This window comes from Podarcis muralis, chromosome 10 (assembly GCF_964188315.1).
Source record: "Podarcis muralis chromosome 10, rPodMur119.hap1.1, whole genome shotgun sequence".
NCBI classification, from domain to species: Eukaryota; Metazoa; Chordata; class Lepidosauria; order Squamata; family Lacertidae; genus Podarcis; species Podarcis muralis.
This window is the reverse complement of record NC_135664.1, coordinates 73343127-73370127: the sequence shown is the minus strand read 5'-3', so window position 1 is coordinate 73370127 and position 27001 is coordinate 73343127. Positions and strand designations below refer to the sequence as shown.

Sequence of the window (27001 nt, the reverse complement as noted above, 5' to 3'; positions counted from 1 at the left end):
TATTTCTAAATCCTTTTTAACATCTGACCAACATTTTTCATAGTTATCCTTAAATAGGTTCCCATTTTTAGCTGTCATATTGATCCCCAAATATTTCACCTTCTTGACCACTGTTAAACCTATCTCATTCTGAAACCTCTCTCTTTCCATCATTGTTAAGTTTTTCTCAAGAACTTTGGTTTTTGACTTATTCAACTTAAATCCGTCCACATGACCAAACTCCTGGATCAGTTCTATTGCTCTTTTAGTGCTAGATTCTGGCTCCTGTAGTGTCAATACCAAGTCATCTGCAAAGGCTTTCAATTTGTATTGTTTGGCTCCGACCGTTATGCCTTTAATCAAGTAGTCTCTTCTTATCATATTTAACAAAACCTCCAGGACGGAAATAAAGAGTAATGGGGAAATTGGCAACCTTGTTGTGTCCCTTTCTCTATCTTAAATTCCTCTGTCACCACATTGTTAACTATTAATTTTGCCTTTTGTTCTGAATAAATTGCACTTATACCGTTTTCAAACCCTTGGCTGACCCCCATCCCTTGAAGATTTTTCTTCATAAAACTCCAAGAAATATTGTCAAAGGCTTCCTCGGCATCCACAAAAATTAAAACTGCTTTAGTGTTAATGTCCTCTTGCAGCTTTTCCAAAATATTAATTATATTCCTCGTATTATCAGACAAATGTCTGCCCGGAAGAAAGCCAGTTTGGTCTTTGTGTATCACTTCCTTTAATACTTTTTTTAACCTCCTTGCCAAAATATCAGCAAAAATTTTGTAATCCACATTTAACAGGGATATGGGTCGGTAGTTCTTAAGTTGTGTCTTTTCAGACTCTGTTTTTGGTATGAGTGTAATATATGCTTCTTTCCACGACTCTGGCGCCTTTTTCCCCTCCATAATTTCGTTGCAAACCTCCTTTAGTGGTTGGATTATCCAATCCTTCAAAGTTCTATAATATTTTGAGGTTAAGCCATCCGGCCCTGGAGATTTTCCCAACTGCATATTCTGAATGGCACCTTCCACCTCCTGGTCTGTGATTTTATAGTTCAAGATTGTCTTGTTTTCTTGTGAGATTTTTTGTAATCTGTTTGCTTTCAAAAACTGGTCTATATCAAAGTCTTTCTGAGGCCCTTGTGTATATAGTTGTTTGAAATACCTCTGAAAACATTTTCTGATTTCCACTGGGTTCTCAATATTTTCCCCCTCAACTTCCAAGTTGGTAATAGTATTGAGTTTTTGTCTTTTCTTCATCTGCCAAGCTAGCAGTTTCCCACATTTATTTGCTGATTCAAAAGTCTTTTGCCTCATTTGTTTAATTTTCCACTCAATTTCCTGGTTCATCATCTTCATATATTGCACTTGGGATAACTTTATTTCTCTCAAAATCTCTTGTGAGTTGGGTTTCGATCTCAGTCTTTTCTCGCCCTCTTTTATTTTATCCAAAAAATTTCTATTTTCACATTCTGGGCTCTCTTCTTTAATGAGTTCTGTTGGATCAGAAATCCCCTCATAACTGCTTTACTTGCATCCCAAATTATTCTTTTTTCCACAGTGGTATTCAAATTTATCTCAAAATAATCTCTCAAAGTTTTTTGGGCCTTCTTAATCACTTCTTGATCTCTAAACAAGGTGTCATTCATCCTCCATCTGAAGGAACCAGTTAATGTTAATCTCATCTCCATTTTCACGGCATTGTGGTCGGAGCACGTCTTTGGGCAGATCTCTACCTTCCTAATCTTGGGTGCCAGTCCTCTAGTTATCCAGATTTGGTCAATTCTTGTCCATGTCTTTTGGGCTTCAGAAAAGAAGGTTCCTTCTCTCCCCAGGGGATTCCTGGTCCTCCAAATGTCAATCAAGTCCATATTGTCAGTCAATTCAAAAAAGGTCTTTGGTAGTCTACCATCTTTAGTAACTACCTGTCTCTGCGACTTGTCCATATTTGTAGATACCACCCCGTTCATATCTCCCATCAAGACAATGTTGTAGTCCATATAATCGAGTAAGGTCTCATGCAACTTCTTATAAAATGTAGATTTCCCCTCATTTGGTGCATATACACCTAGTATCAGAAAATTTTCTCCTTGTGTTTGAATTTCAATTGTGATATATCTTCCTTGCTCGTCTTTAAAAACAAATTTCGGTGACAGGCTCTCTTTTGCATAAATGACCACTCCTCGCTTTTTTACTTTGTCCGATGAAATAAATTCTTGGCCCAGTCTCTTGTTAATCAATATTTTCCTATGCAGCCTTGTCACATGTGTTTCCTGTAGACAAATTAGATCCAATTGTTCCTTCTTAAGTATGTGAAAGACTTTTTTCCTTTTCTCCGGGGAATTAAATCCGTGAATGTTCCAGCTTAGTAGTTGTAGAGACATGATGTATCTAGGTTTCCTGTCCTCCGACAGCTCCCAATAGTTCGTCTTCTTCTGGCGGTGGTATCACTTTCTTTGTCTTGTCCACTCCCAAAGGTAGTGATACTATGTCTAATAATTCTGGTGGTAAGGCTGCCGGCAGTCCTTCTACACCTTTTTGCAGATCTTCTTCGTGGTCTCTCAAAATTTTTTCCTTCTCCTCCAATGATCTTATTTTAAACTTCTTACCTTTAAAGCTGAAAGATAGGCCTTGAGGGAATTCCCACCTGAAGATGATTCTGTTTCCTCTCAGTAAAGTCACCAGGTCTCCATAGTTAGTCCTGAGGTCCAAAAGATGTTTCGGAATGTCCTTGAAGATTTCCACTTTTGACTCCTGTATTATCAAAGTGTTCTGGTAGTGTAGGCTTAGTATTTTGTCTCGCTCCTCTTTAGATCGAAGGGTAATCAGACAGTCTCTCACCCTGCCCTTCCTCCCTCCTCTTCCAAGTCTGAAAGCCTTTGTTATTTTAAAATCTTGCTTGTCATCCAATTTCCAAAAGTCCGCAAATTCCTGTGTCAGGAAGTCACACAAGCTATCTTTCTCAAGTTCAGGCACCGCTCTGACCTTCAAGTTGGTCTGTTTTTCTCTCAATTCAATCATAAACAGGAGTTCCTGGTGGACCCCAAGATGTACCTGGTGGTCCCCCAACTGTATGCTTATCGGTATTATCTTTCCTTCTACGGCCTCTACTTTTTCTTTAGCTTCCTGAGCCGTCTTTTGGTTTGATTCTAACTGTTGCGATAATTTTTTGATAGAACCTGTATTTACATTCACTTTCTGGCTCAAATCATTAATGCTTGTAGTATTTTGATCAATTTTGTTTGTGGCCTCAGCCACTTGTTTGCTCAGTTTATCCAAAGTCTCATAAATCTTACTCAAAATAGAGGTGAAACCTTCTTCTGACATCCCTTCCCCTTGTGGTACAGGGGGGCCTGAGGCAGATGCCCTGTGTTGATGCTGTGTTGTACTAGGCTGTTGGTATCTAACTCTGCCTGATCTCGTTGTTTTGTCCTCCGGTTTTGTTGGCTTTTCATCCATGGCACTTTATCTGACAGTCAAGGTCACTCCCACAGCTTTACTGTGAGACCTTCTCAGGCTCAGAGTGGAAAATTCCCCAGCCAATGTTACTTTTTCAGTAAGCCTCTAGGGGGACACAGTAACAGTCAATAATGTTGCAACAAAATGGCTAAGTTTCCAAATGCCCCCTTCAGCAGGAGAAGTAACAATTTTAACAGTTTCAGAATGTCTATTTGCAGAGTGTTAACCATCCATTATTACATTGTTAATAAAGAGTGCTGTATTCAATGTAGCCAGATTATTTCAGTCTAGGCAGTCTGTTCCCAGGGATTGAGAGGTGGTCTTGTGTCTCTCCTTTGTCTCTTATATTAAAAGTTGGCACCAAAGGCACTGTCCCTTCTCCCCTCCCTCCCTCTCAGTTCAGGGAAGGGGTTCCTTTAGCTTGATGTCTAATCAGTCTTTCTTCCTAGCGCTCCTCACCCGGTAACCGGCTTGGACGTTCTTTGCTTTGATCTTTTTACAGAACGGAAGGTGGACTTTCTCTTTGCACCTCCCCGCTTCGGTTCCCATTCAGATTAATTTTCTTTAAATTCCCGATCTTAATACTTGATCTACTCACGGGTTGTTGTTTTGACAGCTGAATTGTCAGAGGAAAAAAGGTCAGCGCTCTCCAGCAACAGTTGTGCGGCTTCACTCCACGGAAGTAGCGATCGACTCTCAGCCCCACAACACCCCCGTTCCGCTCCAGAGCCCCTCTCGGGGTTCCTTTGCTATTGGGGGGGTCGCTTCTGGCACCCGCTGAGTCCCACGGCCGCAGGCTTCCCCCGCCTGCTGTTTTTTTACGGGTCCCCGCTGCGCTGTAGCGGTAAGACCCCAAATTCCATGGAGCTTCTCCCTCCCGATCAGAAGGAGACCGCCATTACCGTTGGCGCCACCTCCGGAAGTCCCACATATAACTATGATATTTAAGATAGATCAGGAATAAATTCATATCTCAAGAAATAACACAACTTCAGGTTGTTAATGAATCAATACCACATATTCAAGGATGAAGTTCCCGCTAAGTACAGTTATCCATTTGCCTTTAATATCCAGCTTTTTCAGTGTCAGATTAGGATAGTCTTGTGTCAGGAGCCGGGCACAAGATGAGGCAGCACATCATTATAATAAGGAGCAATGGGGGTGGGTGTTTCCATCTGGGATTCCCATGCGCCACCTGCTTTCCTTCTGCTTCTCCTGCTCTCTCCATGCAATGTGAGGCATGTAGACTGAGGTCCATTTCCAAGAACAGGAGCTTCCCTGAGCACCCATTCAGCTGACGCCAAGCACCAAGCCTTGTCACTAGTTCCCTGACTGACCCAGACCACAGTCCCTGGAAAAGACGAAGACCTGAGTCTCACAAAATGGTTTATATGGACCTCCTGAGGCCAATGGGATTGTGCAGGTGATTCATAAAGATCTAGAGGTGGAAACTGGGGTGGATGGAGGATTATGATGCAGAGAATGGGAAATGTCCAAAGGAACGATGAACCAGAGAAAGAGAGAGTCTTTTCATAGACAGAGAGCAGCTGCCTTTCCTTTGAGGAAACAATTGATTTGAAAAGGCTGTATTCCAAGTTCATGCTGCTATATTAACGATCACTAAGGATTATGAAAGGTTGCTGATGCATTACTATCATTTGGTGACATTGCATCTTCGTTTCCTCAAAATAATAATAATAATAATAATAATAATAATAATAATAATAATAATTTATTATTTGTACCCCGCCCATCTGGCTGGGTTTCCCCAGCCACTCTGGGCGGCTTCCATAGAAACCAAAAAAACACTAAAATATCATACATTAAAAACTTCCCTGAACAGGGCTGCCTTAAGATGTCTTCTGAATGTCAGGTAGTTGTTTATCGTTTTGACATCTGATGGGAGGGCGTTCCACAGGGCGGGTGCCACTACCGAAAAGGCCCTCTGCCTGGTTCCCTGTAGCTTTGCTTCTCGCAATGAGGGAACCGCCAGAAGGCCCTCGGCGCTGGACCTCAGCATCCGGGCAGAACGATGGGGGTGGAGACGCTCCTCCAGGTATACTGGGCCGAGGCCGTTTAGGGCTTTAAAGGTCAACACCAGCACTTTGAATTGTGCTCGGAAACGTACTGGGAGCCAATGTAGGTCTTTCAAGACCGGTGTTATGTGGTCTCAGCGGCTGCCCCCAGTCACCAGTCTAGCTGCCGCATTCTGGATTAGCTGTAGTTTCCGGGTCACCTTCAAAGGTAGCCCCACGTAGAGCGCATTGCAGTAGTCCAAGCGGGAGATAACTAGAGCATGCACCACTCTGGCGAGACAGTCCACGGGCAGGTAGGGTCTCAGCCTGCGTATCAGGTGGAGTTGGTAGACAGCTGCCCTGGATACAGAATTAACCTGGCCTCCATGGACAGCTGTGAGTCCAAAATGACTCCCAGGCTACGCACCTGGTCCTTCAGGGGCACAGCTACCCCATTCAGGACCAGGGAGTCCTCCACACCAGCCCGCCCCCTGCCCCCCAAGAACAGTACATCTGTCTTGTCAGGATTCAACTTCAATCCATTAGCCGCCATCCATCCTCCAACCGCCTCCAGGCACTCACACAGGACCTTCACTGCCTTCACTGGTTCTGATTTGAAAGAGAGGTAGAGCTGGGTATCATCCGCATACTGATGAACACCCAGCCCAAACCCCCTGATGATCTCTCCCAGCGGCTTCATATAGATGTTAAAAAGCATGGGGGAGAGGACGGAACCCTGAGGCACCCCACAAGTGAGGGCCCAAGGGTCTGAACACTCATCCCCCCCACCACTTTCTGAACACGTCCCAGGAGGAAGGAGCGAAACCACTGTATAACAGTGCCGCCAGCTCCCAACCCCTCTTGACGGTCCAGAAGGATGATATGGTCGATTGTATCAAAGGCCGCCGAGAGATCCAGCAGAACTAGGAAACAACTCTCACCTTTGTCCCTAGCTCGCCGGAGATCATCAACCAGTGCGACCAAGGCAGTTTCAGTCCCATGATGAGGCCTGAACCGCGATTGGAAGGGATCCAAATCAAAACTGGGAACATGGGTAGGAGGCAGGGGAATGTAGGAGATGTTGAAATAGGAGAAGGTGCTAATGGCGCTTGCTGTGTTCCCTTCCCCTTTCTTCTCTTCCTTGAAACCCAAACAGGATTTTCTTTCCTCCCACATTGAAGAAGGTGATGGAGAAGACATTCAGAATTCTGAGGGATGGAATACTTTATTTCATTAGGTATAGACATTAAAATGTGTGAAATGTGGAATATGCTTCACTAAATGAGCACACATAGCTCACATCAGCGATCTCAAGAAGGAGAGAAAAGTATGGAGAGTGAGAAAAGTTTCACCGATAGTGAAAAACGTAGAACACATCAGCGGACTCACATGGGCAAGAAAGGATTCCAATGCATGGATTGTGGAAAGAGCTTCAGTCAGAATGGACACTTAAGTTTACATCAGTGGACTCACACAGGGGAGAAGCCATTTAAATGTATGGAATATGGAAAAAGCTTCAGTCAGAGAGGACAACTCAATATACATCAACAGACTCACACAGGGGAAAAACCATTTAAATGTATGGAGTGTGGAAAGTGCTTCAGTCAGAATGGAGACCTTAAATTACACCAGCGGACTCATACAGGGGAGAAACCATATAAATGTATGGATTGTGGAAAGAGTTTCAGCTTAAATGGAAACCTTAGAACACATCAGCGGACTCACACAGGGGAAAAGCCATTTGAATGCCTGGAGTGCGGAAAGTGCTTCAGTCAGAATGGAGACCTTAAATTACACAAGCGGATTCACACAGGGGAGAAACCATATAAATGTATGGAGTGTGGAAAGAGCTTCAGTAAGAGTGGAAACCTCAATATGCATCAACGGACTCACACAGGGGAGAAACCATTTGAATGCCTGGAGTGCGGAAAGTGCTTCAGTCATAATGGAGATCTTAAATTACACCAGCGGATTCACACAGGGGAGAAACCATATAAATGTATGGAGTGTGGAAGGAGCTTTAGTGATAATGGAACCCTTAGAACACATCAGCGGACTCACACAGGAGAGAAACCCTTTAAATGCATGGAGTGTGGAAAGAGCTTCAGTCAGCATGGACACCTCAATATGCATCAACGGACTCACACAGGGGAGAAACCATTTGAATGCATGGAATGCGGAAAGAGCTTCAGTCAGAATGGATACCTTAGAACACATCAACGGACTCATACAGGGGAGAAACCATATAAATGTATGGAGTGTGGAAACAGCTTTAGTGATAATGGAAGCCTTAGAACACATCAGCGGATTCACACAGGAGAGAAACCATTTAAATGCTTGGAGTGTGGAAAGAGTTTCAGTCAGAGTGGACACCTCAATATACATCAACGGACTCACACAGGGGAGAAACCATATAAATGTATGGAGTGTGGAAACAGCTTTAGTAATAATGGAAAACTTAGAACACATCAGCGGACTCACACAGGGGAAAAGCCATTTGAATGCCTGGAGTGCGGAAAGAGCTTCAGTTTCAATGGAAACCTTAGAACACATCAACGGATTCACACAGGGGAGAAACCATATAAATGTATGGAGTGTGGAAAGAGCTTCAGTAAGATTGGAAACCTCAATATGCATCAACGGACTCACACAGGGGAGAAACCATTTGAATGCCTGGAGTGCGGAAAGTGCTTCAGTCAGAATGGAGATCTTAAATTACACCAGCGGATTCACACAGGGGAGAAACCATATAAATGTATGGAGTGTGGAAAGAGCTTCAGTTTAAATGGAAACCTTAGAATACATCAACGGGCTCACACAGGAGAGAAACCATTTAAATGCATGGAGTGTGGAAAGAGTTTTAGTCAGAGTGGACACCTCAATATACATCAACGGACTCACACAGGGGAGAAACCATATAAATGTATGGAGTGTGGAAACAGCTTTAGTGATAATGGAAACCTTAGAACACATCAGTGGACTCACACAGGAGAGAAACCATTTAAATGCATGGAGTGTGGAAAGAACACATCAACGGACTCATACAGGGGAGAAACCATATAAATGTATGGAGTGTGGAAAGAGCTTCAGCTTAAATGGAAATCTTAGAATACATCAACAGACTCACACAGGGGAGAAACCATTTAAATGCATGGAGTGTGGAAAGAGCTTCAGTCATAAGGAACACCTTAATATACCTGAACGGACTCACAGTGGGGATAAACCATTTAAATGCATGGAGTGCGGAAAGAGCTTCAGTCAGAAAGGAAACCTCAATATACATCAACGGACTCACACAGGGGAGAAACCATTTAAATGCATCGAGTGCGGAAAGAGCTTCAGTCAGAATGGAAACCTCAATATACATCAATGGACTCACACAGGGGAAAAGCCATTTGAATGCCTGGAGTGCGGAAAGTGCTTCAGTCGGAATGGAGACCTTAAATTACACAAGCGGATTCACACAGGGGAGAAACTATATAAATGTATGGAGTGTGGAAAGAGCTTCAGTAAGAGTGGAAACCTCAATATGCATCAACGGACTCACACAGGGGAGAAACCATTTGAATGCCTGGAGTGCGGAAAGTGCTTCAGTCAGAATCGAGATCTTAAATTACACCAGTGGATTCACACAGGGAGAAACCATATAAATGTAAAAAACATCAGCAGACACCCGGGACAAACTGTTTAAATGTATGGACTGTGGAAGGAGCTGCACTCAGAGCGGAAGCCTTGATTTCTGTCAACGAACTCACACAAAAGGCAAACCGTATAAATATCAGGAAAGTAGATACAGGTTCAGTCCTAGTGGAAGTTCTAAATCAACAGACTCATGAACAGGAAGAACTTTAGGAATTGAAACCCTACAAACCATCAACAAACTCTTAAGAGGAGAAGCAGTAGAAATGAAAAGATTGCAAAAAGTTCTTTATTTACAATGGAGTGTTTAAGGAACATCCAGGGACTTTCACATTGGAGAACCCATTTAGATGTATGGAGAATGGGACATTTTCCTTTCAGTGTCCACTCTTTCTTCACAGCAATGAACTCATCAGGAAATCAGTCTTAAACACATGACGTGTATTTGAAGTGCTTGTGTATATATGTAAAACTGAACAGCAACGAAATTTTGAAGGCAATGTCAAACAATGTGAGTATAATCTAAGAGGTAAAGTACCTTTTGAGAGATAGGATGAATCTGGTTTGCTGGTGGTGAGTGAGGATTAGGGCTGGGCGATATATTAATATCTTGTCCAATACCGGTTTCTAGACCACATCGTGAGAACATTTGAAGAACAACTGATATGGCAATACACCGTGAATCACAGTGTGTGTTTCTGGGATGTGCCTGCAAGCAGCGGCAGAAAGCTTTTCTTCGTGAAGTCCCTGCAGATGCTGAGTTGCTGACTTCCCTCCCAGGCAACAGGAAGTGAAACACACACATCCATTGTCAAGGGAGAACGTCTAACTCCGGGAGGCAAGCGGCAAGATTGTTCTCCATGCCTCATTTGGTGCAGCAGGAAACGACTCTGGTGTATCTGGAGAGTCAGGTAGCTGCAGCGCTGACTTTACAGTCAAGTCACGAATACCGTGGCCCAAAATCTAGTTAATGAAGGGTTTGAATATCGATTGTGGGAATTATGCAAGGATTTATTGGGTCCAGTCCACAGCTCAGCTGGAAGTCAGTGGGAAGCAACTGTTGTGGGCTTACGCAAGCGAGAGCTCCTCAAGGAACTGCTTCCCGTCATCGGTCAGAACCTTCATTTGCAACGGCTTTTCACCGAATACCAAGAGCAGCTAGATATCTTAAGGGACAAGTAGCGCCTCTGCAGATCTTTCTCTGGCCTAAGAAAAAAAGAAACCAATTGCCGAAAAGCATTAATAACAGGTGGAAACGGAAGGGGCCATAGTCAGAACGGAATACTCCTGGGAGAGATGCGAAGAAGAACCAGGCCCCGGGGTGTTTTAATGAGCAAAATACTGATGATTATTTGAAAGGAGGTGACAAGAGGAATGTGTGGGGGAAATGGGGATGAACAGAGCATGCTTTTGCACCCCCCCTCCCCATGTGGAATTTGAGCATCGCTACCGTGGCCTGTGGCCGCCATGGAAAAGTTCTGGAGAATGTCCTTCATGGGTCCTTTTGATTCTAGATCTCATAGGGACAAATATCAAAGAGACTACCTGCGGAACCAGTTGGGTTTTGGATATCCCGTGAAAAGCACATTACAAGAAGATAAACTGAATATCTTATTAACCCTCATTCTAGGGTTCTTTGCTAAGGATTTATTGAGGCTCTGTCCTATATTTGGGTTATATAAGAAGAAGCCCCATAAAAGAAAAAGAAAAATTCATAAAATACTTAAGGAATTATGCAGCCAACAGACTCTCTTAACTGTGAATAACAATAAAAATTAAAAAAAAAAAATATTACAGGCTGTTCTATCACATGGACTATTTTTGTACTAGAATTTGCTAACTTGTAATATGAAAATTTATTTGGCCAATAACCAGAATTCCCCGCCCCCTTTACCCAAATCACCCTGGTTGTAATGAAACGTAACCCATTAATTATGACAGCTATATTGCTGAATAACTGTACCAAAATTAATGTCATCTGGTTTTTAATTTTTAACTATTTGTAAAAGGCATTTGTGGGGGAGGTGGGATGGGGAGGTAGCTGAAAAGGGAGGGGCTGGGCTTTTGGGGGAGGGGTTTTGTAAGTACAAATAATAAATGAACATTGCAATGAACACATTCATTGCCCTGTGTCCTTCCAGCCTCTTTCCTCGCTTGCTCCCTATTGCCGGTGTGTGTGCCTGACTTAGACATCCTGTGTGCTGTATGATTTTACTGCTGGAATTGGATTTGCTCTCAGGAGCTAAGTTTTGTGCCTCACTGGGGACCCAGTGAGAACTGTATGCTTTGAAAGCTCAGTAAACTATTACTGAAGAAGTAAGTCCTGCTGCCTCTGTGTGTGTTTTTGACCTCAGTGTGGGACTTGCTCTACACGTGGCCCCTACCCTGCTGCTACGTGCCTCATGCCCTGGAGTTGGTCTACTCAAGCATGCAAGATGGCATGTACCAAACTCTGTCACCCCACCACTGCATGATTTCAAAACACTACTTATTCAACAGAACTTCATCCCTGCCCCCTGCGCATTCTGAAAAAAACTTGAAATACTGAAATTGAATGGGAGATTTTTCCCCAAGCCTATTTGTAGGATGGGGAAGGTGGGGCTGCAGGTACCAGGGAAGTCTCCTGGGGGGCCCATCTTCAATCATGAACCACATAGGGGAACCCCAGAGTTCCTGCTTATTATGGGGTATGGTGAAGATAGTACTTTTCCATATTCCCAGAAGTTATTATTCAATCCTGCTGCTAGGGAGTATTCCTACCAGAGTGTATATTACTATCATACTTATTTTACTGCTATGGCTGCTTTTGCTGTCATGGACTGGCTGGATGGGGGGGTGAGGCACCAGCTGGGGAACCCCCAAGGGAAGAAGGCTCAGAGCCTGGGGACTGGTGGTGGGATGGCAATGAGCAGAAAGAGGGAGAAAATGGAGCAGAACGGGAGGGAAGGTGTTGCAAGCTGGAGGAAACAGGGTTTGGTGAGCAGGAAGAGGCTGGGGCAGAGAGCAGTTCAGGCTCAGAGGGAGGAAAGGAGGGGGCCAGGAGACCCAGAGGAGGCCGGCTACTGAAGCATCCAGGGAGACCCCACCCCCTCCTGCTGCGACCAGCTCCCCTCTCCCCTGTTCTCCTAGAGCACACAGAGAAACCCAGTTCAGACCCCATGATTCTGCACATGATATTAAGAGGGTGTTTCCCTGCCCCCCAACATGCATCACTTTAATCTTGTTGACAATGAACTGTATTTTCAGCCCATTCTCCCCGTTTGGAGAGGTCTTTTTGGTGCTCATTGCAATCTCTCTTTGTTTGAACAACTGCCATCAGCAAACTTTGCCCCCTCCCTACTCATTCCCAACTCTAGATCATTTATGAACAAGTTGAAAAGCCACATGTCCCAATACTGATCTATAGGGGACTCCACTTTATGCTTCTCTCCATTCACAGGAGTGTTCGTTTATTAGTACGTGTTCCTCCCTCCCCCCATCCTTCTGTGCTGCGGAGAGAACCCTGCAGAAAAGTTATGGAGTGAATTTCACTTCCCCACACATCCAACACTGCTCAGCATTCAGGGAAATGGAAGAGGAAAGCTGGCCACAATCCAAGAGACGGAGGTCAGCAGAAAGCGCAGCAAAGCCTACTCACAGGGAAGCCGCTTCAGCTTCCAGCCCGTCTGCTCCCACAATGGCTAAAGAAGAATTGCCCTTTGGGAATGGCGGAGCTGAATGGAAGCGGGCGAGGAAGCCCCACAATCGCTACTGCTGGAGGAATAGGGGCACTGACCCTATACTCAAAGGTGATGACCTGGTCCTTTAGGGGCACTGTTACGCCATCAGGAACTGGGAGTCCCCCACACCTGCCTCCCTCGTCTGGATTCAACCTCAATCTCTTAGCTGCCATCCATCCTCCAACCACCTCCAGAAAGGCACACAGGGAATTCACTGCCTTCACTGGTTCCAATTTAAAAGAGAGGCAGAGATGGGAGGAGCCTCCCCATTGTCTTTTCCTTCACAAATCCTGTCTTAAGGGCACATTTAAGATATGAATAGGGTGTAAGTATGTGACCTGGCACAGGAACTAAGTATTTATCATCACAAAAGACTGGCCAGGCTCCCCAGGCAATCCAATCAAGTGACCATTAACAGGTAACCTGGCAGACAGGAGGTAAACAAACCACTCAGATTTCTGCTGTAAACCACCCTTTCTGTAATGTAGGTATGATGTATTGGGGGGGGGGTCTGGGGTTACACCCCTTCTGTGATGTGTGTATGATGTATGGAGGGATAGTCTTGAGCTCCAGGGCAGGGAATTTAAAATGTCTATATAAGGCCTTGTGTGCCATTGTTCTGGGTTCCACCTTCCTCCTGAGTGTGGTGAGTGAGGACCCTGTTGCAACAGATCAATAAAGATCAGGCTTACTTGCTGCTTTGCTTTAAACGCTTTAAATGCATCAGGATTCAATCCACCATCCCGATGGATTTCTGCCTGGGGCATGTGCTGCCCTTGATCGCGTCCTGCCTCCTAAGGGATTATGGCTTATGAATTGGATCCCCCAATTTCAGAGGAGTCATTAGGCGTTGGAACCCAGGAAATCCGTCAAACCGTTGACTTGGCGATTATTTGACGTTTCTACAGTTTTCTATACAGTTTTCTATACAGTATTGGATAGTCAGAGGAAACTGTCCGGTTCATTGTATCTGCTTCTTCTTCTCCCTGAACCCCTCCTCTTTGTGATGTGTCAATGATGTAGTCATGATGTAGTCTTGGGGGTGTAGCATGGGGGATTAGCAGCTAATAAAAGTTGGGGTCTTGTTTGTTGGGGGCTTCCATCTTGTTCCACCTGGTGGCAGGTTGGAGTCCTGTGGCGACAGTCTTCCATCAAGACCAAGCCGACTGGCTGCTCTTTTGCTCTGCTCTTCCTGGCTGGTCTCCTTGTTTCTTGTCCAAGGGATCCCTCAGATTTCTCCGTTAATACATGGAATCCGCTTCTGGCTCCAATTGTATCGGCTGCTTCTCTGAGCCTCTTTGCTGTTGTGCTTGGAAGGTGCCTGTGTCAATGGTCACTGTCCCGGCCTTAGTCAGAGGCTGTGGTGGGGTCTTGGGGTTTTGGGGGAGTCGTATAACTGTCCCCCTTCCTGGTTTGAAGAGCACCAATACCTAAAGCACGGCCGCACGGCTCGTGGCGTGGGGTGGGCGAGGGAAGGATTTTGCAAAGTAACATTGGGGGGAAACCCCACTTAGTAATTGGATTGCCAGGATCAGCCCCTCCCCCGCTCTCCTGATCTACAGGAGGAAGAGGGGAGAGGAAAAACCTTCCTCCCCGCCCCCGCTCAATTCTTTCCCTCCCCTCCCGGCACATCCTTCCCTTACCCTGCCCCCACAACCCCAAATCCCCTCCCCAATATGTTGCTCCTCCTCCTCGCCATCTGCCTTTTGTTCCGGGAATAAGGGGGGGGGTATGAGCCCCCCTCCCAATCTGCCTGCTTCTCCCGGAAGTGGAGCTTCTGCGCCGGATTGCTTCTCTTTGCCGTAGCTCTAGGGGCGCGCGCTTTCGGAAAGGGGAGGAGGGGCGGCAGGGGAGGATACCTCCCCCCCCCCCGTGGATGTTGCAGGAAAGGAAAGGAGATTCGCGAGCGAGGACAAAGAGGTAAAGGGGTCGCGGGGGGAGGGGAGAGAAGGATCCAGAGACCCCCTCCAGCTCCCCAAAGCGCCTTTCCTGGGCCCCACGGGCAGGGCCTGGATCCCTGCACGTGTGCTGCGAAGGGGGCTTTCCCTGGCCCCTTAGGCGCCCTGGCGGGGGCGGACATGGAGCGCCCACCCAGGGATTCCCCACGAGGACCACCTTGCCCCGTTTCCCCGTACAGGCATCCCTGGGGCCCTGTGGGCTACGCATGGAAAAGGCAGGGCACGAAAGGGTTAACGGTGGCGAGGAACGCCTGGATAGAGACCCCCGTGTGGCTGGTGTTGGGGGGGGAGCGTCCTCTGGATGGAGAGGTGGGGCGTGAAGGGCGAGGGGTGAGCCCCGCCAAGGCGGCCTCTGGGTGCAGGGCGACTCAGGGAAAGAGGGAGGGGGTCGAGGAAGTCGCGGGGAGCATCTCTGGGGCGGGGAAGGGCAGCATTGGCGTGGGGGGGGAGGAGAAAGGAAGACCAGTCTGTAGGGAGAGGTCTTCATGGTGGTGGACGCGGGGATTCTCCGGAGCGGCCGCCTTGGCTTCTCCCTCCCGCCAAGGAATCGGCCATTCCTTCAAGGCGACCAGAGGGGGATCTGTCGAAAGTGGGGGGTCGACTCCCCCCACCCCTCCCTTCCTGCAAGCTCCATCCTCTTCCCACCCCATAAGCCCCTGCCCTGTCCAGACGCAGCGGAAGAGGGGAGGGGAGAGCCCTTTTCAGAAGCCGTTCTCTGTTTCCGCAATCCCACCAGGAAGCAGCCAGAAACCTTTTCCTCTCTCTCAGGCTTCCATCTTTGTCTTTTCCACTGCCTGGTTCATTCAGGATGAGGACAATGTGCACCTGTCATCAGAAACAGGGGTGCAGAGTCCATGGAATGGCTCTCAGGATTGATATAGAAGTTGCACCTCAAAAGCATTTCTGTTCCTCTTATTCTTTGTAGGCAATATCAGAGTGACTGACAAGCTGAGATTCTTCCCAGTCAAGGGACCCATTTTCATGATAGACAGTGTCTGTGGCTGGAGGCTCTACATACAAGGTGTGTCTACACAGGCCAAAGAGTGCCAGTATTAGCACAGGTGAGGTGTGTGACCTCCCCTAATTTACAGACTGTATGTGAATGAGAAGTTGTGGGTGGGATTACCGTTTATGGCATCCCTGTGATTTTCTCCACCCATGACATTTCGTGAGCTGATATTGCAGTACGAATTCCAAAATATCTACCAAAAAAAATCACAATATAATAAGAATGATGGTAGTATTTCCACGCTGCCTATCTGGCTGGGTTTCCCCAGACACTCTGGGCAAATTACAGTACATATAAAAGACAGTAAAACATCAGACATTAAAAACCTCCCAATACAGGGCTGCCTTCAGCTGTCTTCTAAATGTCAGATAGTTGCTCATTTCCTTGCCCTCTGCTTGCTTCCCTGTAACTTCGCTTCTCACTGGGGGGGGGGGGGGTGAACCAGCAGAAGACCCTCGAAGGAGGACCTCAGCATACAGACTGAGCGATGGGGGTGGAGACGTTCCTTCAGGTCTACATACCCGAGGCTGTTTAGGGCCTTAGGTTGCAGATTTTGCTCCTCCGCAATGATCTCCAGAGCAATTCCGACATACAATTAGCAGAGTAGGAAAAAATGCTTAGAGACAGCAAAAAATTCCTTCAGCAAATCAATTTGTTACTAAAGGCATATTAGGATTCTATGCCTGAAACATGCAACCACGGCAATTTAATGGTCAGCACCAACATTGCGAATTGTGCTCAGAAATGTACTGGGAGTCAGTGAGGATCCTTTCAGACAGGTGTTATGTTGTCTCAGCTGGTCTCCCATTCTGTTCTCTACCAGCCACATTCTGGATTAGTTGCAGTTTCCGGGTCACCTTCAAAGGTAGCCCTGTCAGCATCACCCTTGAGCCAGTGCCACCGACTGGACTCATCCACTTCAGCCCCGACTGGGCCAAGCAAGCTGGGGTAGCACTTCCAGAGACCTTCTGCACAGGAACAGGTCAAAGTGTTGTGGACTCACAACTCAGAGTTGTGAGCACCAGATTCACTCCCGAAGACAGTCGTTGCACAGCAGAGTACAGCAGAGCATAAACCACTCGGAGAACAGCTCTGTAGAATAACTACTTTTATTCTATCTACAACTATCATACAAACTATATACAGAGCTAAATGGAGAAGCTAGACTGCACTGAGAGTCTGCAGCTGCTCTTAGCAGCAACCTTATCTATACAGAGATAACACACTCTCTTTCTAACACTCAGTCTCTCTCTCTCTCTCTTGTGAGGCTGGAGCGAAATAAGTGGAGAGCAGAAACCGCCCCCCTCCTCTCTGGAGAATCAGCAGAGAACATCAGCAGATTCTTGGAATGGGAGGGATGAAATCTCCTCAAGCACCATGTATCACATGGCAGTAATCCAAGCGGGAGATCACCAGAGCATGCACCACTCTGGGGAGACAGTCTCCAGGCATGGAGGATCTCAGCTGGCATACCAGATGGAACTGGTACACAGCTGCCCTGGACACAAAATTGACCTGTGCCTCCATGGACAGCTGTGAGTCCAAAATGACCCCCAGGTTGTGCACCTAGTCCTTTTGGGGCGCAGTTACCTCCATCAGGTCTAGGGCGTCTCCCACACCTGCCTGCCCCCTGTCCCCCTAGGACAGTATTTCTTTCTTATCAAGATTCAACCTCAATCTGTTAGCCGCCATCTATCCTCCAAGTACCTCCAGACACTTACACAGGACCTTCACTGGTTCCAATTCAAAAGAGAGGAAGAGCTGGGCATCATCCACATACTGGGGAACACCCAGCCCAAACCCCCTGATGATCTCTCCCAGCGTCTTCATATAGATATTAAAAAGCATGGGGAGAGGACGGAGCCCTGAGGCACCCCACAAGTGAGAGCTCAGAGGTCTGAACACTCATCCCACAACACCACTTTCTGGACATGGCTCAGGAGGAAGGAGGGGAACCACTGCATAGCAGGGCCCTCAGCTCCCCTAGAGGGTCTAGAAGGATACCATGGTCAAAGGTCTCCAAAGCCGCTGAGAGATCCAGCAGAACCAGGAAACAGCTTTCCCCTTGGTCTCTAGCCCATCGGAGATCATCAAGCAGCGCAACCAGGGCAGTTTCAGTCCCATGATGAGGCCTGAATCCCAATTGGAAGGATCATGGTGGCAGAAGCTTTCCTGGTCCTGCAGCCCACAAAAGCTCCAGCCACAAGACGTTCATTAGCTTTGAAGGGGCCACTGGATTTGTGGTCTTTTCTTCAAAAGACAAATATTCTGAATACCTTTACAGTGACGTATGATGTAAATAGCGCTTCTGTTTTCCAGAATTCCCCAGCCCACCAAGGATTTGAGACCCATCAGGTATCCTCACCTGGTTTAGCCGGCCAGTTGAAGCCGTTCCTGGGATTGTGGCCCTTTTGAATGCTGACAGCTTCTCTCAGGTGAGAGCTGAGTGCAGGGTGGGGACCAATGGTGGAATAATTACTCCAGAAGGTGGACTACATTTCCTCCACCAAAGGTACTACCGCTCCCCTAACACCCCAAGACATCCTATAATTATGATATTTAAGACAGATCAGGAATAAATTCATATCACAAGCAATAACACAAATTCAGGTTGTTAATGAATCAACACCACATATTCAAGGTTGACGTTTCCACTAAGTACAGTTATCTCCTCGCCTTGAATATCCTGCTTTTCAGTGCCAGATTATGATAGTCCTCTGTCATAAGGCAAGCACAGGATCAGGCAGCACATCATCATTATAAAGAACCATTTGGGTCGGTGTTTCCGCCTGGGATTCCCATGTGCCAGCTGCTTTGCTTCTGCTTCTCCTGCTCTCTCCATGCAATGCAAGGCATGTAGACAGAGGTCCATCTCCAAGAACAGGAGCTTCCCGGAGCACCCATTCAGCTGACGCCAAGCACCAAGCCTTGTCACTAGTTCTCTAACTGACCCAGACCACAGTCCCTGGAAGAGATGTAGACCTGGGTCTCACAAAATGGTTCATATGGACCTCCTGAGGCCAATGGGACTGTGCAGGTGACTCATAAAGATCTAGAGGTGGATGGAGGATTATGATGCAGAGAATGGGGAATGTCCAGAGGAACAATGAACCAGAGAAAGAGAGGGCCTTTTCATGGAGAGAGAGTAGCTGCCTTTCCTTTGAGGAAACAATTGATTTGAAAAGGCTGTTTTCCAAGATCATGCTGCTTTATTAATGATGATTGAGGATTATGAAAGGTTGCTGATGCATTACTATCATTTGACATCATTGCATCTTCATTTCCTAAAAACTGGGAACATGGGTAGGAGGCAGGGGAATGTAGGAGATGCTGAAATAAGAGAAGGTGCTAACGGCGCTTGCTGTGTTCTCTTCCCCTTTCTTCTCTTCATTGAAACCCAAACAGGATTTCCTTTCCTCCCACTTTGAAGAAGGTGATGGAGAAGACATTCAGAATTCTGAGGGATGGGGCACTTTGGTTTCATTAGGTATAGACATTTAAATGTGTGAAATGTGGAATATGCTTCACTGAATGAGCACACATAGCTCACATCAACGACCTCCAACAGGGGAGAAACCATTGAAAGGTATGGAGTGTGGGAAAAGTTTCACTGATAGTGGAAAACTTAGAACACATCAGCGGACTAACATGGGCAAAAAAGAATTCCAATGCAGGGAGCGCAGGAAGAACTTCAGTCAACATGGACACTTAAGTTTACATCAACAGTTTCACATAGGGGAAAAACCTTTTGAATGTCTGGATTGTGGAAAGAGCTTCAGTCGGAGTGATATACTTAGAACACATCAGAGGACTCACACAGGGGAGAAATCTTTTAAATGCATGGATTGTGGAAAGAGCTTCAGTCAGAATGGACACTTAAGTTTACATCAACGGACTCACACAGGGGAGAAGCCATTTAAATGTATGGAGTGTGGAAAGAGCTTCAGTGATAATGGATACCTTAGAACACATCAACGGACTCATACAGGGGAGAAACCATATAAATGTATGGAGTGTGGAAAGAGCTTCAGTTTCAATGCAAACCTTAGAACACATCAACAGACTCACACAGGGGAAAAGCCACTTGAATGCCTGGAGTGCGGAAAGTGCTTCAGTCAGAACGAACACCTTAAATCACACAAGCGGATTCACACAGGGGAAAAGCCATTTGAATGCCTGGAGTGCGGAAAGTGCTCCACTCAGAATGGAGATCTTAAAGTACACAAGCGGATTCACACAGGGGAAAAGCCATTTGAATGCCTGGAGTGCGGAAAGTGCTTCAGTCAGAACGAACACCTTAAATCACACAAGCGGATTCACACAGGGGAAAAGCCATTTGAATGCCTGGAGTGCGGAAAGTGCTTCAGTCAGAACGAACACCTTAAATCACACAAGCGGATTCACACAGGGGAAAAGCCATTTGAATGCCTGGAGTGCGGAAAGTGCTTCACTCAGAATGGAGATCTTAAAGTACACAAGCGGATTCACACAGGGGAGAAACCATTTAAATGCCTGGAGTGCGGAAATTGCTTCAGTCGGAATGGAGACCTTAGAAAACATCAATGGACTCACACAGGGGAGAAACCATTTGAATGCCTGGAGTGCGGAAAGTGCTTCAGTCAGAATGGATACCTTAAATTACACAAGCGGATTCACACAGGGGAGAAACCATATAAATGTATGGAGTGTGGAAAGAGCTTCAGTCACAGTGGACACCTCAATATACATCAACGGACTCACACAGGGGAGAAACCATTTAAATGCCTGGAGTGCGGAAAGAACTTTAGTGAGAATGGAAAACTTAGAACACATCAACGGACTCACACAGGAGAGAAACCATATAAATGTATGGAATGTGGAAAGAGCTTCAGTCGGAGTGGACACCTCAATATACATCAATGGACTCACACAGAGGAGAAACCATTGAAATGCCTGGAGTGCGGAAAGAGCTTTAGTGGGAATGGAAACCTTAGAACACATCAACGGACTCACACAGGTGAGAAACCATATAAATGTATGGAATGTGGAAAGAGCTTCAGTCGGAGTGGACACCTCAATATACATCAACGGACTCACACAGGGGAGAAACTATTTAAATGCCTGGAGTGCGGAAGGAGCTTTAGTGAGAATGGAAACCTTAGAAGACATCAAAGGACTCACACAGGGGAGAAACCATATAAATGCATGGAGTGCGGAAATTGCTTCAGTCAGAATGGAGACCTTAGAAAACATCAACGGACTCACACAGGGGAGAAACCATTTAAATGCCAGGAGTGCGGAAAGATCTTCAGTTTCGGTGGAAACCTTAGAACACATCAACGAACTCACACAGGGGAGAATCCATATAAATGTATGGAGTGTGGAAAGAGCTTCAGTTTCAATGTAAACCTTAGAAAACATCAACGGACTCACACGGGGGAAAAACCGTATAAATGCATGGAGTGCGGAAAGTGTTTCAGTCAGAGTGGACACCTCAATATACACCAGCGAATTCACACAGGAGAGAAACCATTTAAATGTATGGAGTGCGGAAAGAGCTTTTGTGATAATGGGAACCTTAAAAAACATCAACGGACTCACACAGGGGAGAAACCATTTAAATGCCTGGAGTGCGGAAATTGCTTCAGTCAGAATGGAGACCTTAGAAAACATCAACGGACTCACACAGGGGAATAACCATTTAAATGCATGGAGTGCGGAAAGAGCTTCAGGCAGAATGGACACCTTAGAAAACATCAGGAGACACATGGGAGAAACTGTTTAAATGTATGGACTGTGGAAGGAGCTGTACTCAGAGCGGAACCCTTGTTTTCTGTCAATGAACTCACACAAAAGACAAACTGTATAAATATCAGGAAAGTAGATAGAGGTTCAGTCCTAGTGGAAGTTCTAAATCAACAGACTCATGAACAGGAAGAACTTTAGGAGTTGAAACCCTACAAACCATCAACAAACTCGTAAGAGGAGAAGCAGTATAAATGAAATGATTGCAAAATGTGCTTTATTTACAATGGATTGTTTATTTTTTATATATATATAAATTTTTTATTGGTTTTTCACAATTTTTATAAACACAAACATAACACAATACAAAACAAACAAACACATAAACAAACATGTATAATTTCCGATCCTTTTTTCTTAAACCTTACTTCACCGACTTCCCCATACCTCCCCTTTCTGCATCCCAATTGCCAAATTTATTTCCACAAATCCTACCCCTTGTTTTTATCGAATTTTCCCTTATTTTTTTCTTTTACTTAACCTTTTACAGCTGTAATCCCCTTTTGTCTAAAACTTCAACATTTTAACATTCATTTATTTTACAATATTTCTTAAGATAGATTCTAAATTTCTTCCAATCTTCATCCGCCGTCTCTTTCCCCTGGTCTCGGATTCTGCCAGTCATTTCCGCCAGTCCCATATAGTCTATCACCTTCATCTGCCATTCTTCCAGAGTGGGTAGGTCTTGTGTCTTCCAATACTTTGCGATGAGTATTCTTGCTGCTGTTGTAGCGTACATAAAAAAAAATTCTGTCTTTCTTTGACACCAATTGGCCGACAATGCCCAAGAGAACGGCTTCTGGTTTCTTAGGGAAAGTACATTTAAGTACCTTTTTCATTTCATTATATATCATTTCCCAAAAAGCCTTAATCTTCGGGCACGTCCACCAGAGGTGGTAGAAAGTACCTTCAGTTTCTTTACATTTCCAACACTTATTATCAGGCAAATGGTAGATTTTTGCTAGCTTGACTGGTGTCATGTACCACCTATAGATCATTTTCATAATATTTTCCTTTAAGGCATTACATGCCGTAAATTTTATACCGGTGGTCCACAACTGTTCCCAGTCAGCAAACATAATGTTATGACCTATGTCCTGTGCCCACTTAATCATAGCTGATTTTACTGTTTCATCTTCTGTATTCCATTTCAACAGCAAGTTATACATTCTTGACAAATTCTTAGCATTAGGTTCTAACAGTTCTGTTTCTAATTTTGATTTTTCCACCTGGAAGACAATTTTCCTGTCCTGTTTGTAAACTTCCATTATTTGATAATAATGGAGCCAGTCTCGTATTTTATCTTTCAATTTCTCCAAACTCTGTAGTTTCAATTTATCTCCCTCCTGTTCCAAAATTTCCCAATATTTTGGCCATTTGGCCTCCATATTAAGCTTTTTCACGGCTTTTGCCTCCATTGGCGACAACCACCTTGGGGTTTTATTATCCAACAGATCTTTATATCTAATCCAAACATTATATAATGCTTTCCTGACAATATGATTTTTAAAAGCTTTGTGAGCTTTAACCTTGTCGTACCATAGATATGCATGCCATCCAAATACGTTGTTAAAACCTTCCAAATCCAAAATATCTGTATTCTCGAGGAGCAGCCAATCTTTCATCCAGCAAAAAGCTGCTGATTCATAGTAAAGTTTAAGGTCCGGCAGGGCAAATACCCCTCTTTCCTTTGCATACGTTAAAATTTTAAATTTTATTCTGGGTTTTTTGCCCTGCCAGACAAATTTCGAAATGTCTTTCCGCCAACTCTTGAAACAGTCCATCTTATCAACAATCTACAATGCTTGAAATAAAAATAACATTCTAGGCAATACATTCATCTTAATAACAGTGATTCGGCCTAACAAGGAAAGTTTCAAATTTGACCATGTTTCTAGGTCCTTTTTAACTTCTGTCCAGCATTTCTCATAATTATCTTTAAATAAATTCACATTTTTGGATGTCATGTTTAATCCCCAAGTATTTCACCTTCTTAACCACAGTCAACCCTGTTTCATACAATGGATTGTTTAAGGAACATCCAGAGACTCTCACAAGGAAGAACCCATTTAGATGTATGGAGAATGGGACATTTTCCTTTCAGTGTCCACTCTTTCTTCACAGCAATGAACTCATCAGGAAATCAGTCTTAAACACATGACGTGTATTTGAAGTGCTTGTGTATATATGTAAAACTGAACAGCAAAGAAACTTTGAAGGCAATGTCAAACAATGTGAGTATAATCTAAGAGGTAAAGTACCTTTTGATAGAGAGGATGAATCTGGTTTGCTGGTGGTGAGTGAGGATTAGGGCTGGGCGATATATTGATATCTTGTCCAATACCGGTTTCTGGACCACATCGTGATAACCTTTGAAGAACAACTGATATGGCAATACACTGTGAATCACAGTGTGTGTTTCTGGGATGTGCCTGCAAGCAGCAGCAGAAAGCTTTTCTTCGTGACGTCCCTGCAGATACCGAGTTGCTGACTTCCCTCCAAGACTACAAGAAGCGAAAGGCACACCTCCATTGCCCTGTGTCCTTCCAGCCTCTTTCCTCCCTTGCTTCCTTCTGCTGGTGTGTGTGCCTGACTTAGATATCCTGTGTGCTGTATGATTTTACCGCTGAAACTGGATTTGCTCTCAGGAGCTAAGTTTTGTGCCTCACTGGGGACCCAGTGAGAACTGTATGCTTTGAAAGCTCAGTGAACTATTACTGAAGAAGTAAGTCCTGCTGCCTCTGTGTGTGTTTTTGACCTCAGTGTGGGACTTGCTCTACATGTGGCCCCTACCCTGCTGCTACTTGGCTCATGCCCTGGAGTTGCTCTACTCAAGCATGCAAGACGGTTTTTGCACCAAACTCTGTCACCCCACCACTGCATGATTTCAAAACACTACTTATTCAACAGAACTTCATCCATGCTCCCTGCACATTCTGAAAAAAACTTGAAATACTGAAATTGAATGGGAGATTTTCCCCCAAGCCTATTTGTAGGATGGGGAAGGTGGGGCTGCAGGTACCAGGGAAGTCTCCTGGGGGGCCCATCTTCAATCATGAACCCCATGGGCAACCCCAGAGCTCCTGCTTATTCTGGGGTTTGGAGAAGATAGTACTTTTCCATATTCCCAGAAGTTATTATTCAATCCTGCTGCTAGGGAGTATTCCTACCAGAGTGTATATTACTATCATACTGATTTTACTGCTATGGTTGCTTTTACTGTCATGGACTGGCTGGGTGTGGGGAGGGGGAGGCACCAGCTGGGGAACCCCCAAGGGAAGAAGGCTCAGAGCCCAGGGACTGGTGGTGGGATGGCAATGAGCAGAAAGAGGGAGAAAATGGAGCAGAATGGGAGGGAAGATGTTGCAAGCTGGAGGAAACAGGGTTTGGTGAGCAGGAAGAGGCTGGGGCAGAGAGCAGTTCAGGCTCAGAGGGAGGAGAGGAGGGGGCCAGGAGACCCAGAGGAGGCCGGCTACTGAAGCATCCAGGGAGACCCCCCCTCCTGCTGTGACCAGCTCCCCTTTCCCCTGGTCTCCTAGAGCACACAGAAAAACCCAGTTCAGACCCCATGTTTCTGCACATGATATTAAGAGGGTGTTTCTCTGCCCCCCAACATGCCTCACTTTAATCTCTTTGACAATGAACTGTATTTTCAGCCCATTCACCCGGTTTGGAGAGCTCTTTTAGGTTCTCCTTGCAATCTCTCTTTGTTTGAACAACCCTGGACAATTTACTGCCACCAGAAAACTTTGCCCCCTCCCTGCTCACTCCTAACTCTAGATCATTTATGAACAAGTTGAAAACCCATGGGTCCCAATACTGATCTATAGGGGACTCCACTTTCTGCTTCTCCATTCATAGGAGTGTTCGTTTATTAGTACGTGTTCCTCCCTCCCCCCATCCTTCTGTGCTGCGGAGGGAACCCTGCGGAAAAATTCTGGGGTGAATTTTGCTTCCCCACACCTCCAACACTGCTCAGCATTCAGGAAAATGGAAGAGGAAAGCTGGCCACAATCCAAGAGACTGAGGTCAGCAGAAAGCGAAGCAAAGCCTACTCAAAGGGAAGCCACTTCAGCTTCCAGCCCGTCTGCTCCCACAATGGCTGAAGAAGAATTGCCCTTTGGGAATGGCGGAGCTGAATGGAAGCGGGCGAGGAAGCCCCACAAACGCTGCTGCTGGAGGAATAGGGGCACTGACCCCAATACTCAAAGGTGATGACCTGGTCCTTTAGGGGCACTGTTACGCCATCAGGAACCGGGAGTCCCCCACACCTGCCTCCCCCACACCTGCCTCCCTCGTCTGGATTCAACCTCAATCTCTTAGCTGCCATCCATCCTCCAACCACCTTCAGAAAGGCACACAGGGAACTCACTGCCTTCACTGGTTCCAATTTAAAAGAGAGGAAGAGATGGGAGGAGCCTCCCCGTTGTCTTTTCCTTCACAAATCCTGTCTTAAGGGTACATTTAAGATATGAATAGGGTGTGAGGCTGTGACCTGGCACAGGAACTAAGTATTTATCATTGCAAAAGACTGGCCAGGCTCCCCAGGCAATCCAACAAGTGACCATTAAACAGGTAACCTGGCAGACGGGGAGGTAAACAAACCACTCAGATTTCTGCTGCAAACCGCCCTTTCTGTGATGTAGGTATGATGTATCTGGGGGGGTGGACTTGGGTTACACCCCGTCTGTGATGTATTTATGATGTATGGAGGGATGGTCTAGAGCTCCAGGGCAGGGCATTTAAAATGTCTATATAAGGCCTTGTGTGCCATTGTTCTGGGTTCCTCCTCCCTCCTGCATGTGGTGAGTGAGGACCCTGTTGCAACAGATCAATAAAGATCAGGCTTACTAGCTGCTTTGCTTCTCAATATTCTCTGGTTGGCCCCTGTTATTTTCTCCTACCAATAGGGAACCTACGTAAGGACTCTATATGGGCTCTTGGATACCCCAAAAGGGAAAAAGGGCAGATTTTCTGTTTACAACATTTGCTTGGAACATTTATTTTATATATATTAGACCTTAAAATTCTTCCAACAATTGCATACGGTTGCATGAACTTTTAAGACCTCTCCCCATTTCCCACAATGCATTTTTTCACAGCATCATCCATACATCACAAATGTGTCACAAAGTAGGAGTGTTTGGAATTTAGAAACATGAGCCCGTCACCCACCCTTGTCACAACCCCAGTTTCCCACACCTTTTAACTACCCTCTTCCCCCAAAAAACAGAATAGTTTTTACACATCTCCCTGTCTGCAAGGCTTTCCTGCGCTTCTCCTTTAAATGCATCGGGATTCAATCCACCATCCGGATGGATTTCTGCCTGGGGCATGTGCTGCCCTTGATCGCCTCCTGCCTCCTAAGGGATTATGGCGTCAGAGGGAGCCCTGGATCCTCCAATTCTAGAGGAGTCATTAGCCATTGGAA

At 45.6% G+C, this 27001-nt stretch overlaps 2 protein-coding genes and 1 pseudogene across 2 annotated transcripts in view; all 3 read left to right on the top strand.

Annotated features, from left to right (window-relative positions):
* The window catches only part of LOC114605986 (uncharacterized), a 71786-nt gene extending 63114 nt beyond the window's left edge, over window positions 1-8672 (top strand). Inside the window, exons 6-7 of the mRNA XM_077935464.1 lie at window positions 2772-2783; window positions 7077-8672. Coding sequence (XP_077791590.1) covers window positions 2772-2783; window positions 7077-8524 — 1460 coding nt within the window. The 3' untranslated portion in view covers window positions 8525-8672. The remainder of the gene's footprint in view (window positions 1-2771; window positions 2784-7076) is intronic.
* Window positions 8673-14566: 5894 nt separating this feature from the next.
* The window catches only part of LOC114605999 (uncharacterized), a 49121-nt gene continuing 36686 nt past the window's right edge, over window positions 14567-27001 (top strand). Inside the window, 3 exon segments of the mRNA XM_077935472.1 lie at window positions 14567-14739; window positions 15703-15838; window positions 18106-18221. The gene's annotated coding sequence lies outside the window, so the exon portion shown is untranslated.
* On the top strand, window positions 14898-26424 carry LOC144329078 (uncharacterized; annotated as a pseudogene).